Source organism: Lonchura striata, chromosome 15 (genome assembly GCF_050655825.1).
Source record: "Lonchura striata isolate lonStrDom1 chromosome 15, ASM5065582v1, whole genome shotgun sequence".
NCBI classification, from domain to species: Eukaryota; Metazoa; Chordata; class Aves; order Passeriformes; family Estrildidae; genus Lonchura; species Lonchura striata.
In genome coordinates, this window is record NC_140717.1 from 10,064,931 (window position 1) to 10,080,690 (window position 15,760).

At 46.8% G+C, this 15,760-nt stretch overlaps 1 protein-coding gene across 27 annotated transcripts in view; it reads right to left on the bottom strand.

Moving 5' to 3' along the window:
- The window catches only part of FBRSL1 (fibrosin like 1), a 503,076-nt gene that overhangs the window by 42,928 nt on the left and 444,388 nt on the right, over positions 1-15,760 (bottom strand). For all 27 annotated transcript variants that reach the window (XM_031506234.3, XM_085592726.1, XM_077787189.2 and 24 more), the window contains one exon: positions 12,671-12,716. In XM_031506234.3, coding sequence (XP_031362094.1) covers positions 12,671-12,716 — 46 coding nt within the window. The remainder of the gene's footprint in view (positions 1-12,670; positions 12,717-15,760) is intronic.

Sequence of the window (15,760 nt, forward strand, 5' to 3'; positions counted from 1 at the left end):
AGCATTTCAGGACCAACAACAGTAGCATACAGCAACATTTGTTATTTAAGCAAACGTGCTCTCCTAACTCTTTGCAGAGAAATCTGCTTTACCCAGTACCAACCTCCTCAGTCTCTCCAGCTTCATGTACCCAGTGTGGTAAGAAGAGAAGCTCCTCCACACCCTTCCTTCCTCTCCCTCTCCTCCACCTCTGGACAGCACATCATTTTCACTGTCAGTTTGTGCTACCCTCGGCACTCCACATTGCCAGACTGGTCAAGCCCCCAGATGGAAGGAAAGATACCTTTCCAAGCCCACCTCTGGAAAGATGCAGATGTGGTAGGAAAAGCCCTGCAAGCTCCCCTTGTTCCCTTTGAAACCTGAGGAGAAGAGATGAGCAGCACATTTGAAATTAATTACAGCAAAACCCACTGCATTGTTCTCTCCTCCCCTTCCTTTTCCCCTGACCGCCCCTCATTGCAGAGCTTTCACTGGAACCTCTGTGGTGTGTATATTTTCCTAAAGTTGCCAGGGCCAAAATGGTACAGCTGAGACATTCACAGGAGTCAAAGAAAGTGCAGGCCCAGGTTAGTGCACAGGGGTACAATAGTTCCTTAAGAGCGAGCGTCTCCCCCGCTGCCGCCCCCCTCCTCCCAAACCTTCCATCTCTAATGAACCTTTGGTGTCTGTCCACAAAAAACAAACATCAATCAGGCAACAGGCTGTTCCTTTTCCCCTGTTGCTAGTCTGAAATAACAGGCATCCCCCGCTGGGCTGGGAACGCCACTTCCCTCTCCAGCACACACACGGGATAATAAGGGGGAGGCGAAGGAGGGAGGAAAACCCGCTCCAAGGTGCCAGAATACACAGCGAGACGTGCCTTTCAGAGCCAGAGAAAACTTGGGAACACAACAGCTTTTGATTCCTCCTGCCCCACTGGGTACGTTAATTATTTAATAGCTGGCTTGTGAATTGGTGGTGGTGGTAGGAAAGGGGGGAAGGGAAATCAGGCTTTTCCCCCTGCTCCCATCCCCTCCTTGTGCTGGCAGAATTGTGTGTGCACACACACACGTGTGTGTGAGGCTTTGGGCACGCCTCGCAGCCTCCTCTGCTCCCTGTCCTCTCTCCCCACCCACACAAGACCCTCCTTGTTGGCCTGTGACCACAGCGGGCATGGACAGCATGGGACAGCATCTGGATCAAATGATGCTTGGGGCAAAGCAAACCCATCTGCTCTCCCTTTGGAGGCAGATATTTTTCACTTATTATGCTTGGGGGAAGGGCACTTCGAAGTTTATATTGGATTTCGACAGAGTTGGAAATGGAGCTGCAAATCAAACAGAGATCAGCTTATGATTTGCAACCAGGGCTTTCTAGGTGTCTGAAGCAACACTTTGGAAGGAGCGTAGGGAAAAGGAGAATGTAACTACATCTCATTTGGATGGAGAGGACTCACAGATGTTAGGAATATTTTTGATCAACAGCTTTCCTGGCACCGATTGTGGTGGAATCCACAACCTTGACGGCTAGCTGAGTAAGAAAGTGCTGGCAAGCTCCTGACTGCATGCAGGCAATTTGCAATGCTGCCAGTCAATATTTCAGTGAAAACAAAATTGCAGGGATCATATTAAAAGAGAAGAAAACAGAAAATAAAACAAAACAAAATCCAGCCTTTCCTTTTAAAAGAAAGTCTAACACAAACTGATGGGAAAGTCCCTTCCAAATCAAAATGCAGTCTTTGTTTGTTTAAAATTAACACGCTGTGATGGGAGCCCTGCCGTGAGCACGCAAAGGCAAGTCTGCCAGCAGCAACAGAAGCAGACACAGCAAGAAGTGGCTTTACACGGGGACACCTGGGTGGCATGTTTAGTACAGGCCTGCAGGAAATGATGCAGAAAGAGGTTTATAGTTGTGTCCATTTGCTGGAGGAAATGTATGCAGCAGGCAGGGGTCTGAGCCAAAAACCTAGACCCAATTCTCTTCAATCTTTGGGAGAAGAGAATTGATGAGAGAAAAGGAGAGAGCTTCTCTGGCAGTGTTTTCAAACTCTGGCTCTTCATGTAGCCATGCTGGCCTATTACTGTGAAGCAATGGTACTACTGCAAGAGACTGCAAGCAGTGTAGCCTGGGCAGTATCTCTCACAGGACCAGCCTTGGGATGACTGACACGGACTCTCAGGGGCATCTGAACTCCTGGCACAGCTCACAGAGACATCTGGAGTACCTTCAGAGCTCTCTGAATTACTTCCACTTGTGTGGCTGGCAAAAGGGTGCTCTGCTGCTCACAACCACTGAGTCAGGCCCTTTTCTGCCCTGGCCTCAGGACTAAGCTTGGCTGAGCGTGCTGCCAGTCAGTGGGGAGTCCCCAGATGTCTGCTACAGGCAGCTTTACAGCACATACTGCTAGAATGACATAAAGAGCCCAGAGATTGGCCTGTAACACAAAAATATTTCAGGCCAAAAGGTACATTATGCTCAGAGAACATTTTTGTTGATACAATGAAAGGCATGAAAGAATCTGCTCTACTTTGGTTACTCAGTTGATCAGTACAGAATGCAATGAACATATTCCAGTTGTTGGTTGCATGTTTCTAGCTCAGTTTCAAAGACTGGTTCAATAACACAAATAATGACATGTTCATTATTGTACAAACATTCAGTGCTCACGCTGTAAATTTATTCCTCCATCCATTAAGCCTGTATTAAATCAGGCTGTCTCTGCAGAGCTTGCACTGTGAGCACCTCTCCTGTGCCCAGAGAAGGCCAGCCATGTACAAAAGCAAGTGGCTGGGGACAGCTCAGCTGTTTGGAAGCCAAATCACGTAATACAGAGAAACATTAAAATGTTAGCTGCTTCATCCAACAAGGCTGTCCCTTTTCTGCCACCCTGCTCTGCACAGAGCTTCCCAGGGAGCAGCTCTGGCTTTGCCAGCCAATGCAGCTTGGGGTGGGTTTGCAAACTCTGATGTAAGCTTTGGTGATGCTGCCTGGTCCTGCACTTCCCAAGATGTCCCAAGGATGAGGACTCATGGGACTGAAGGGACAAACTCATCTTCCACGGGTTTCACAGTATGGGACACAGCATTCAGACAGATCTCTCCCAAAACTGGATTGTCAATAAATATGGAAATACAGAACAAACCTAGCAGACACCAGCAGCAGATGCAGGTTCATAGAGGTCTGCTTATTACCAAGCCTCACTCCAGCTGAGATTTAAATAGGCTCCTTTATGCACAACGGGAGAGGGAGCGGAATTGAAGGAAACTGGCAATTACACAATTTTATTTCCCTGCTAGCCCGTTCCCTGTGCATCAGGTGGCTCTGCACTCACACACCAAAGGCGCTTGTGAGCACTAAGTGAAGCACAAAGCCAGCTTGATGCTCTGCTTTCACTGGGAGGAAGTTTCTGTGTGCTTTTCTGGATGTGGTGTGAAAGCACAGTGAATGCATTATTCTGTATTATTTTGAAAGAACCATGAGTGCCTGAGACACAGCGAGCTCCAGGCTTCACTGTGTCTCTTTCTGAGAAGGCTGCAACCTCTCTTGAACATAACGCTGCTCAGAAACGGATGCCAGGGTCTAAGTTTAACACCACACCAGGAATTATCTGTATAGATGCATCTGCAATCTTCTTCCTTACAAACTTCCACTTTCTAAATCTCCAACCTAACTCCAGCAGGGTAGACTGGCAAAGCACCTAACACAGTGCTTGACAATGTACTTGGGTGCAGTCACGCTCTCCCAGCTTTCCCACTCACCTTGCTGACACTTTTTAAGAATATATCTCCAACAGGGCAAAACGTTAATGTCCACTTCATTGGAGAGAGATCTGGAACTGACTATTCCCTTATGGGTAAGCCTTTAAGAATTTATTAGTGATGAAACCAGTATGTTTCTTCAGAAACTTAATAGGGTTCCATAAAATTACTTCAATAACTTAAAAAATTTAATGGTGAACAAGAACCTTTCCAAAGGCTTTTTGAACTGTCCGACAGAATCCCAGAGTGGGGATATAATTCTGCAATAAATTTTGCAGGATGGTTAAAAGATTTTAATTTCCTATTACCTCCTGCAAGTCTTTGCCATCCATTTAAAGCAACTACATGAACTAGAAGCACTGTAGTCACTTTTCTTTCCCAGCAATTTACAAGAAAATATTTACTGTTTGGGGAAAAAACCCAACAAACTAGAACAAGTATCCTTTTCAGAAACACAGACACGCAAACACAAACACTCTGCCAAGTCCTGCTCTTATACACTGGTGTAAACCCAAATAAATCCAGGGAAGTCAATGGAGTCAGTATGGCTTTACCTGGCTGAACCGAGGCCGGGAGCCGGGGCCGAGTGCCCAGAGCAGCAGAGATGGAAGGAAAGGCTCATGCTGTGAGTCCCCAGGCAGCTCGGCAGCAACATTAACAGGCTCCACGGGGAATGTGCTCAGCCCTTGTTAGCAGGAAGGATGGCCAGCGAAGCACGGAGGTGAGGGAAGCAGCGAGCACTCGCGTGCACGGCTCGCACGGTCATTAAAGCAGAAAACGGCAGGAACCCCATGGCTGAAAGCAAACCCAGAACCCGGCCTCCCTCCTCCCCTCCCACAGGACAGGAACAGAGAGCTCCATCACCCACAGCACCGATTTCATGAAGCTAATACAGAAAACTCAAGCCCAAACCAGAAACAGCATGAACTGCTACAGGCTGATGAGGACAGCAGGATCCTGTCATCTGCCCCAGGAGGAAGGACTCAGCCTCCAGAGGGGCAGTGAGAGGAGCAGGAGAAGCTGACAGCATCCTCTGTTCCTGAAGTCTCTTGCTGGGACTTACAGACCTCACCAGCATTGCACACAAAGAGTAGCCAGATCCATTTGCAATTAAACAGCATGCCCTGGTCTCATTGATCACTCCACTGATTGCCCAGAAGAAAACACCAGCTGACCCGGGTCACATCCAGCTCCCTCCGCACCAGCACTGCCTTGTCAAATCCCTTGTGGATGGCCAGGCTGCCCTGCTCTGTGCTGGTGAGCTGCACTGTGAGGGGCTGCTGTGTCTGCAGGAGTCCCTGATGGGCTTTACAGAGCCAGCACAGCTGCAGGGATACCCTGTCACACTGCTCCCCGAACACACAGAGCTCAGGCTGCACAGCGGATCCGAAAGGGGCATCGCAGAGCTGGGAAAACCAGCACAAGCCTGGGCTGAGCAGAGCCTCAGGCTGGGTGGCTGGAGAAAGCATGGACTCTCCTTGGCAAGGAGCAAGGCTGATTTAAATCCTGGGGATGTGCTGGGCACAGCTCAGACCCACACCAGGCACCTCCCCTCATCCTGCACTGCTCACCCCTTGGAAGGCGGAATCAGGTTTATACCCAGCGTTTAATTTGCTCAGAAACTGAAGCTTTACAAAATCTTCCATGAATAAAACATGTCTCTGAGGTATTTTAAAAGCAGAATTGAGAAGACCCAACAGTTTTGTCGGGGCTGCAACTGCTGCTCTTAACATCACCACCCTACAGCATCCTTCTGTGCTGAAATGCAACCAGGGACCACAGCTGGAGACAGCACTGAGACTCTACCCACTGGCTTTTGCTACTCGACAAAAAAGAAAAACAAACTATAAACAAGGAGTAAAAAGATGGTATCTTTCAAACGTCCTTTAAAAGCTTAGGCAATGTAAACTACTACAGGCACTTGGAAGGAATTTCTATCTTTTCCTTCTGATTTACAGTTTGATAGTCCTTTTATCTACTTTTACATGAACTGAAAAAAGCTAGAATGTGCCTACTCAATCAATATGAGCTTGTGCTGGCCCATTCAGGATATATAATATTTTGCTTTTATAGTTTATTTTAAATAAAAAGTATAATTAAAGAAAATAAACCACCCACTTCATAACATTTATACAATGAAGACTTTATTTATTTTATTTACATTTTGGTGGGCAAGGCACAGCATGCTGTTAGCTTTCTGTGATACTTAACAAAGCCGCATTTGAAATTTAAAATCTTTAAGGAAATTAACAAATTCTGTGGAGGAAGGGCAGTTGAGCAAAGAGACTTCTTACATTACCCTAGATAATTGTGCATATATATGTTTCTGTGAGTCTCTCTCTACTCCAAAAACATATCCATGACTTGGAAGCTTTAAATCAAAAAGCAATTTCAGTCTGTAATTCTCAAATAAATAATTAAACACATTTTATCTCCTACACTATTGCTTCTATTCATTCTAATCCCACTGACAGGAATGCAGCAACATACCCCACCACATCCTTAAAGTAACAAAACAAAACACAAGATACCAACCAGAAGGCCTGGAAATGTTTATAATTCAACTTTTCAACTCTCCTGGCTGCAGCCTGAAGCTACAAAGAAAGCTCTATGCTGGCTCAGTGGAAGGGGAGAAGCCTGGAGATGCCGGTGCAAACCATATGGCCACTGGTGCAGGCAGACCCTGCTGGCCTGCACGAGGCAGCTCTCACTCTGGGAGGCACACAACACTCAGTTTGTGTCAAAGTTAATAAATTACCCACTTTTGCAGTCTGAGTTTTACCAAACTAACCGGACAGTGTGGTTACGGTGAATGGTCTCTTGCTTGTCCATCATAATTTCACAGACAGCTGCTGCAGGATAGGGATGGCTATAGCCTGGATAATACATACATGCAAAACAGCTAACAGGGGAGACACAGGGTGCTCTCCCATTCCCGAAGAAAAGCTGAGCTTTCCAGAGCCTAGCCTACAAAACCAGAAAACTACAGCACTAAAAGACTGCACCTACTGCACTATTTTCTGTGTTTAGTTTTGATTTGTAATGTGGCTAACTGGCTGTGACTTGGGTGATTATCTTGGTTACCCATGCTTTTTGAAAATCAAAGTCCTCCTTCTCAGACCACTGTATAATTATGTCTATACATATGCAAGAAAGCTAATTCACTCATCCTGGTGGCAAAATTAGAACTTTTCAAAAAGAGGATGCTTGGATAGGATCCCACACTGGATTTATCATTAAACTCAGGGTATCCAGTATTGCCAACCCCAGAAGCGTTTACAGATCACAATCCATCTTTAAAATAAGGTTGAAACCAAAGTATTTGGGCTTCTTTATGACTGCCTGCTGGCTCTGAAGCACAGAAGAATCAAAAATTCTAGGCTCTTCTCTGTAGTCAGGAAGACTGAAGTCTTGCCTAAATAACTAAATTAAATCTTAGATTTTGGTACAATCCTCTGAGGGCCTGGGTTTCATGAAAAACACAGAGTCTAGTAATCTTGTGATAAAATCACCAGAGATGCAGCATGGGGAGCAGAGCAGCTGCAGAGCATCCTGAGCACTGTAATAAATCACAGCAATATGGATGCTATCTAAATAAATGCATTACTTATTTTATTTATTATTACAGATGCTGCTGTGGAAAATTTTGCATGCCTGTAATCATGGTGGACTCTTGTCCAAAGGCTCAGCTGTAAATTATCATCCCCCTCAAGCTCCCTGGCTGCACAGGTAATCAAGCACAAGATGGTGACCTCATCAAAATGTAACCAGAACATGGGGATAAAACTGAGATCGAGAGACAGGATGCAGCTCAGATCCCACTGTGGAGCCCACACAAGAAAACTGGGAAAACTGATGACATCTCTCCTGACCTCCACTCATGTAAAACACAGCTAAGTGCCTGACTGGGTGCGGTGAGACTTGTTTGCTCTGTCTGTGCAGACCTCCCAGTGATGGAAATCCCTCTCTCCTGGCACAGTAAGGCAAAGCCCTGAAGGAGAGGTGGACTTGATTACAGGAGATGCTGTCCCAGCCCAGACAGGGAGTCTCTGGCCCTGACAACTGCAGACAGAGTGCTGGGGGACAGGACCAAGGCACGCTGGCAGCACGGCAGGCCCGGGAGACACTGGGCTCCTGACTGCCCTGTCAGTGCTGAGCATCCTTTGAGCTGTGCTGCTGCAAACCTGTGCCAAGCACGGTATTCTGAGCTCAGCTGCATTCAGGTTGTTTTCTGCTTCACCAGGCACTCACAGGTTCCTCCTGGAGAGCTGACTTGCTGCTCTCCCGTTCTGCCCCTGCCCCCCTTGCCCCTCCTTTCCCCTCTCACCCCATCTCACAGTAATAACCATCAGTTTTTAACATCATGTCCTACACTGGAGGTTTTGTAGTTCCAGCTTTTAAAATGATTTAGTGTGACAGTTTAGTGCTGAATTAAAGAAAAAAAAAAGAGTAAGAGAAAGGAAGAGAAGAAGCAGAGAGAAAAAGGAGAGACAGTACCCTTAAGGCAACAACATTATGGAGCAGTGATCTCAGAGGAACAAGGGTTCTTCTCTGGTTCAGATGTGCTTGTCAGAGCTCAGTGTCGTCTCTGAACAAGAAATCTCTCTTACTGGCCCAAGGCACAGTTTTGTGGTCAAGAGGACAGAAAATAAAGGGAGGGAACTTCAAAGAAGCATAAGCTGCATTAGCCCGCTGGGGCGGGTGGCTGCGGCACATCCCATGGCTGACAATTATGACCTGCATGCCGAGAAAGCTTGCCTCCCTCTTGTCAGAGGGATAAGACACAGGCTGTGAGCTTTAGAGCTTTGAGGATGTGTACAGTTCATGATGAAAGATAGCACTTCAAAGCCCTCTGCCTAGAAACCCAGGGAAAAGTAAGAGCAGAGGGTAAGCAATCTTTTTTCCTGGGGGGTGCATATGCGGGGGAAGGATAAGACTTACTTTCACTGTCATTTATTATTGCCATGAAAATGAAGCCTTGCACTGTTTATGGAATCTCTCATTAAAAGGATCTCTTGATAAATCGCTTGACAAACATTCATTAATTAAGTCTCTGAGCGCACTTGGCTGACAAGCATTAGTCTTCATTTCGCAGGAGGGGGAAATTGAGGCATGGAGCTCAGCGAGCCCCCAGCAGCCAGGGCAGGGCTGGGTCCTGGCCAGCCACTCTGTGCCACCAGACAGATGGATTACACTGCTCCCTCCGTGCCCAGCTTGATTTGGATCCAAAGACAGGAGCAACATACTGTCCTCAACAGACTTCAAAGCTCTTTTCCCCCCCCATTGCTGCCCAGTGCCTCCCAGGCTGCAGGGCAGATGGGGATGCGCAGGTCTGGCTCCTCCATGGGCATCTCATGCCCCAGGGGCTCCTGGACACTTCTTTCATCTCACAGGCACCTCCCCACTCACAGCCTGCCCGGGGTTATGAATGGAGAAACCCTGGCTGCTGCCCAGGCTCCACATTTTGATGGAGGTTTTCCTGCCTGGAGCCTCTGACCTATCAAACCAAGCAAGAGAACAGCTCCTTTAAGACATCCATTTCACTCTCACTGCTACAGTGGCCTTGGGTTCAAACAGTGGGGACTCAGCAGGTCACCTGGGCTGCAGCTGCAAGGCTGTTGTGGTACAAACCTCTCCTGCTTTCCCTGGCATACTGCAGCTCTGGAGCAAGGACTGGTGCAAGGAAGCTCAGGTGCCTCCAGCCAGACCCACAAGGGAAGCCCACAGCTGGGGGGAGCCAGCAGTGGGGACCCAACACTCAAGTCCAGAAAATACTAACTGTCCTACCCCACACACTTCAAAATGTGGTCGCAGCAGTCAGGAAGAGGTCCTTGCCATGACTCAGGTGACTGTCCCTCTCACTTCCTCAGCCCCACAACTCATCTGCCTTCCTGTCCCTGACCGTCACCCCTCTGCCTCATGCTCCTACCCAGAGACAGAGGGACAGATTTGGCTTTCGCCTCTGCTTCCCCTGCCTTTCCTGGTACTTGCCCTTCAGAAAAAGGAAGGGCTGGCTGGCAGATTCCTGTGAGAAAGAAGCTCCATGAGAGAGCAAACAGACCTTTATTATTTGTTTATTGATTTATTCTCCAGGAGGATGTAACACCCGGCCCTCAGCAGCAAATGCCCTTGTAACTCTGTACTGCAGTGACAAGTTGGCCAAACAAACACTTTTCTACATCAGAAAACAGACTGTCAGCAGAGCAGATCAGGGCTTCTCTGCTCTTACTTTTAATTATTATTTCCTCACACAGAGGATTTAATCTCCTCTTCTGCTGGAAGCTCAAAGCGCCCCATTCAGCCTATTTCACAGCTGTGACTCCTGAGGTCACCCCGGGTCAGGACACCTCTCTCTGCAGCACAATAGTGCCTGGTCCCCCAAGTGGACATCCACGCCGTGCATCTGCTGCTGCAGATGAGCTGGTGTCAGGAGGAGGAGCACGGCCACCACCAGGGAGGGGGCAAAGGCAAACGTTACCCAGAGCCCCAGACAAAAGACGCTGCTCCTCCGGCCCTTTGTGGAGCTCTCAAATGCGGTCAAAGGTTACATTTTACAGCTGTTCCAGCCTCAAATAAGCGTAACCCGCCTATCTTAATACTTAATTGCATTGCTAAGCTGCTGATAAACTAGGACGGCATAAAACAAATACACGGGGCCAAGCACATCCCCAGGGAAAGTTTGTGGGAACAGAGGGAGTTGCACCGAACAATGAACTGGGAACACGGGGAGTTGCACCAGACAATGAATCCACTTTATGTGTTTTAGAAGCCTGGTTACCTTCAATAAAAGCTGCAGCATGGATGCTGCACATTTGCTAGCTAATATCTCTCCAAAAAGGCCGCCACTGTTTACAAGAGAAGGGCACAGTGCAAATGCCCACGGGAGAGGACGAGCGCGTGCCGCACCATGCGTGTGCCCATCAGGAAACTGTGTCGAGCTAATCCCCTCCCCACAGAGCCACCAGGGCTCCAGCCCTGGAGAACACGGCCTTAAATCAACGCTCTTATCTCACAAAAGGAATTTAAGTGCAATGCTTTGAAAGTCACTTTCTCCCGGCCATATGGCATCCCCGAGCCTGGTCGTGTAGGAGCGGCGTTCATTTGCATGTGCAAGAGACAAATCTGGCTCTTGCATGGCGGGAGTGATAACAGGGCGAGGGGTAAAATTTAGCACTGTTTGGGTTTCTGCACAAAATCTCTGCAGAGGCGAATTTCTCTCACCTGTCAAGCCAAGTGCCAAATGCTGAGGTAGCCCCAGGGGAGCTTGCCCACGATGGCAGGCCATGCCATAAGCGAGGTACACCGGTACAGGGCCAGGGTGAAAGAGAAGTCTGAGACAAAACCCATGATCTGAACCCAAAGCTGGCAATGTCTACACCCACATTAAAGGAAACAGGAACAGGCTGAAATTATAGAGATATAAACAGCACTGAACACAAACTTCAAGTCAGAAAATTCACAGGCATTCGCACATTTAACTTCCTGATAGGGAGGTATTTTGAAAACTCATGTTGCTGAGCTGCTCCATGATATGAAGGGGTGGGGGATCTTGGGCTTCAGCACAAGGAAGAGCCAACAAAGCTGCTAACGCTTCAACATAAGCCTCTCCAGCAGATCTCTGTGCCAGGCATTATGCAGGATGGCAAGATTTTTGTTTTGCCGAGGCAATGCCATATGGGCAATCTGGTTTGCCTTATCAGCAAGCCAAGTGAGAGAAGAGAAATGTTCTTCCCCACCATTTGTTTAAATTTCCCTCTTTCCCCCAGATAAAGCTGCATACTTTTGTAAAAATATCTACAAATGTAATAACATAATGGGCTTGTCATCAGTTTCCACATTTGGCATTGAAAATCTGCAAAGCTTGGAAAGAAAGAGAATTCCTAATAGTTACTGCTGCTGAAGAGCCCAGCTAAAAACTGGGCCTGGATCCAGGTGATGGAGCACACAACCACCAAAATGCCTTTCCATGTCCGGCACCTACTCCTACACAACTGCAAATTGTTCCTTTCTTGGCCCCACTGAAAAAATGCAAGAAGGTTATTTCATCACTTCTTGTTGATGGGCCTCATCTCCCCTCTTTGGGGTATTTGCATGCCTCTAACATCCACTACTGCTGTGAACTGATTTTATTTTGCAGCTCAATGCAGAGGATGCTGCAGATAGCCACAAGCCCTGGCAATTAATTTGGAGCCATACAACCCTCCTTGCATGGCAAAGTGAAACCATTCCCAGTACAACGCTTTCCACCGTGTACCACAGTTTGCCTTCTCCAAGGCTGTTTCTTTGGCATTTCTGCCCAGTATCCCTCTTGGTGAGATTATCCCTGGGAAAGCAGAGCAGCCGGGTTTTATGGCTGTGCCGAGCCCTCAGAGGAGGGCTTGGCTTATTTAGAGATCCGTGGCTGTGCCCCCCAAGGGGATGTGGAACAAGGCAGTCTCTTAGCAACACCCAGTGCCTATCACAGGTAGCTGTCATTAACAGCGGGAGTGGAGCTGAGCACCCTCCACCACGTCCTGGAGAACTGAGACACAAACACACCGTGGGCACTGGCTGGGGAGGGATGTGCAAGCCCTTGTCAGGATGACACAGACAGCACTGAAATACTGATTTCTTTAAAAGAAATAAGGATTTGATTGTATTAGAGGGAGAAGCATATCCCCTACAGTAAGGACTGACTTCTCCTTTGTCAGTAATCCTTCTCTCCAAGACACTTAATACAAATCTTTCTGAAAGAGAAGAAGTCCCACCCCACACTGAGACAATGCAGCTCTAAATTTTAACTTAAATCATCACAAGCTTGTAAAGCTCATCTTTATGTGTGTGGCCAAGCTACAGGCTCTGGCAAAACTGATGTCCTGCTATTCACACGCTACGGATTCACAACCCGAATCTCTTGCTGTAAGATAAGGAAAGCATTTCTCCAGATCACTTACCTTTATTTGCTGCAGGGGAGAACAGCTTCTCAGAGCCTACAGAAGCCTGAAAAATGAAGAGAAAGAGAGGGTGAATAATCGTGAAGGAGAAATTTGGAAGGCTTGCTCACAAAAACACAGCTCATAAAACAAGTGGGTTATCTGGAGACCTGCAGTTGCGCATTGCACCTGGAGGGTGCAATGTTGTGCCATTAAAGAACGAGCATGCATCCTGAGGAGATGAAAGCCAAGCAAGAGGACTGTCCTGATCTCACCCAACTACATCCTCCTGTCTCGTTTATTTAGGCAGCCATGCAATGCACAGCTATTTTATCCATGATTCCTCATATAAAAACAAAACCAGTGAAACTGCTATCAAGCTGAAGGAAAAAAAAAAGAAAAAAGAAACCAAAACACATTTCAAAGGCTCTCTCACTGAAAATAAGCTCAATTCTTGCTGAACATGCAAAATGTAATTTGTGTATTGGAAACACAAGTTGCAACTGAACACATCTGTATGAAGGAGGGTGTTGTTCAATATTATGCCAAATGACAGGTACATGCTGCTATGCACTTAGTTGAGTATGAAATAAAATGACTTCCTCTTGGAAGAAGCCTGTATCCTTGCAGACTGGGTTGCACTATGCTGTCTGAACTTCACAGCAGTGTATTTGTGCTCCTCACAGCTCTGGGAAACAGTTAAAGAAATCCAATTAACCTAAACCTTGTAAACAGCTTCATGATAATCAGGGTCACTAGGTTACAGACAAGATGATAACGACAGACAGGGAAAAAAGTCCATTCATGGTAACTAAAGCTTTTATGAGTTAATTTGATGGCTTTCTTTCCTCCCCCCACTGATATCAAGCAGTCAACCGATTTCAGCATAAGCTTTTCCTCCTCGCTATCTGATAAAATAGCAAGCAGCCTCTCCAGAATCAAAGCTGGTCTGGGAGCAGGAGCATGATCAACATTACTACCATCTACAAGAAAGTATCATCAACGTGTTGGCACTGACTGCTGCATGAATAAAATGAGTGAAGTACAAAGCTGACGAGCAAAAGATACTGATAGTGAAAAAAGCCTTTTTCCCCTGGCTCTGCTTTAAAAACAATTAATTAATTCAACACATGGCTGAACTAAGTTGATTTTTTTTTTATTTTATTGATTTTATTCTAAGGTGCCTTGGGAGATTTGCATGATAAAGAGCACTACAAATTGTATTACATTGCTATATATTTTAAATGACGACTCAGAAGGAAAAAAACAAATAGTAAAATGCAAGAAGTTCTGCATGAGATATAGTAAGAAGCAAGAGTGATCCATTAATGTTACTTCTAAGAAAAGTGGCACTGCAAGCACTGAATGTCTTACTTAATGCAAATGTATAAAAAAGAGAGGGAAAACAACATGAAAAATAGGTTGAGGCTGAGACACATAAGAAAAAAATTCTGAATTATGTCCACAACAAAGCTGCACGTGTAGCTGTGGCATGTATGATCATTACACAGCTCAGCAAAAAGATCCTAAAATCTTAGGGAAAATCAGTTACCTGCACGATCCCTTCACTGCATGGATTAAAAAGAGGAAGAACCAGGATTAAACAATGTTTTGCCTAGGCTGGTTTGCAAAGAAAGTGTAACAGTGTCACACAGCAGCAACAACAGTGGTGCATAAAACGTTTGACAGCCAACTCTGAATTTACAACCCATTGTTAGGAGATTTTTCACTTATAATCAACACCAAGTCACCACGGACGCAGAACACATCTGCAGGCTCTGGGAACCCACCCATGCTAACAGCTCACCAAAGCCAGGGCCTACTCTCAAAGCACTGCACAAGCTCTCGGACACGTGGCAGGTGGATAAATAAGATTCCCCCATTTTACAGGCAATGAAACTTCGGCGTGGCTTGCACTAAAGCCCCAGCAGTAAATTGGCCGCTGAGCCACAAATCCTAAATGCCGGGTCCAGATGCTGGGGTATGCAGCCCTCCAGGGGAGCCTGCTTGGGAGAGCCCTTCCTGGGGAGCCAGCCACGGCTGCAGGACTGGCTCTGCCCTGGCAGCCACCCCAGCTGGGAGAAGCTTTGTGCTTCCCCTGGTTTGCACAGTCCAGGCTCACGGCCACCTCTGTGGTGGCCACCAGCTCGCTCCCGTCCGTGCACCTCGGTACCGCGGGCTCAGCGCGCAGCCGGGAGCTAAGGACCTCTGTGCTACAGGTCCAGACTATATAAAACAACGTTTAAGGAAGTCAAGCCAGAAAATTCACTTTAAAGACAAAGTAAAACACCCGGATTATTGCTCAGTCTTCTGCTATCAGCATGTGCCACCGCCTTCCACAATCAGAGTCAACATTTACAGAGCAGCGTTTTCAGCATCGCAGCTTCGGTTCACAGACGCAAACCTTCACACCTAGAGTTTACAGTAACTTTTGCTCTCACTTCTGGTGATTTCTAGCTCCAGATCTGAGCAGTTTTTGGCACGAGCACCATTCTGAAACAGTGAACGCCTGTGCTATAGGATATTCTGCGAGCTGCTGTAAAGGCAGGAGGGAAGCTGGGGGAGGAAGAGCCTGAATACATCATTCAACCCTATCAGTCACCCTTTAATGAAAACGTACAATAAAACCTATGTGTCTGAGGGAGCCCACTAATGAGTGAAAAAATCCAGCAAACCAACACATCTGCTAAAACAAGTCCCCTCCCAAATACTGCTGTTCCAAGCAAATCATTTGCATATGTTTAAGAAGGGATTTAAAAATAATATTAATAAAGCGGAATTCTTCCCTTGTGAACAAAATCAGGCATTTGGAGTCATTTATGCAGAGTTCAAGCCATCACAGGAAATCACATGTTCTTTGATTGCAAAATGAAACAAAAAATTTCCTTTTTTCCCCCTCTTGTTGCCTCCTGCCTGTCTCCATCTGAAGAACCATTTCACAAACCCCTCAAGTTCCTTTTTGTTGCTGCATGAGGCAGCGAGACCTGCCCAGCTTGAAGTTCACAGACAGAAGACACCTCCACCCTTCCTCGTTCACTGGCTGTTCATCTCCCTTGCCCTGGAGCACAGCCCACAGCCACAGAACCCACCCCAGCCTTGTGCTCATAAAAA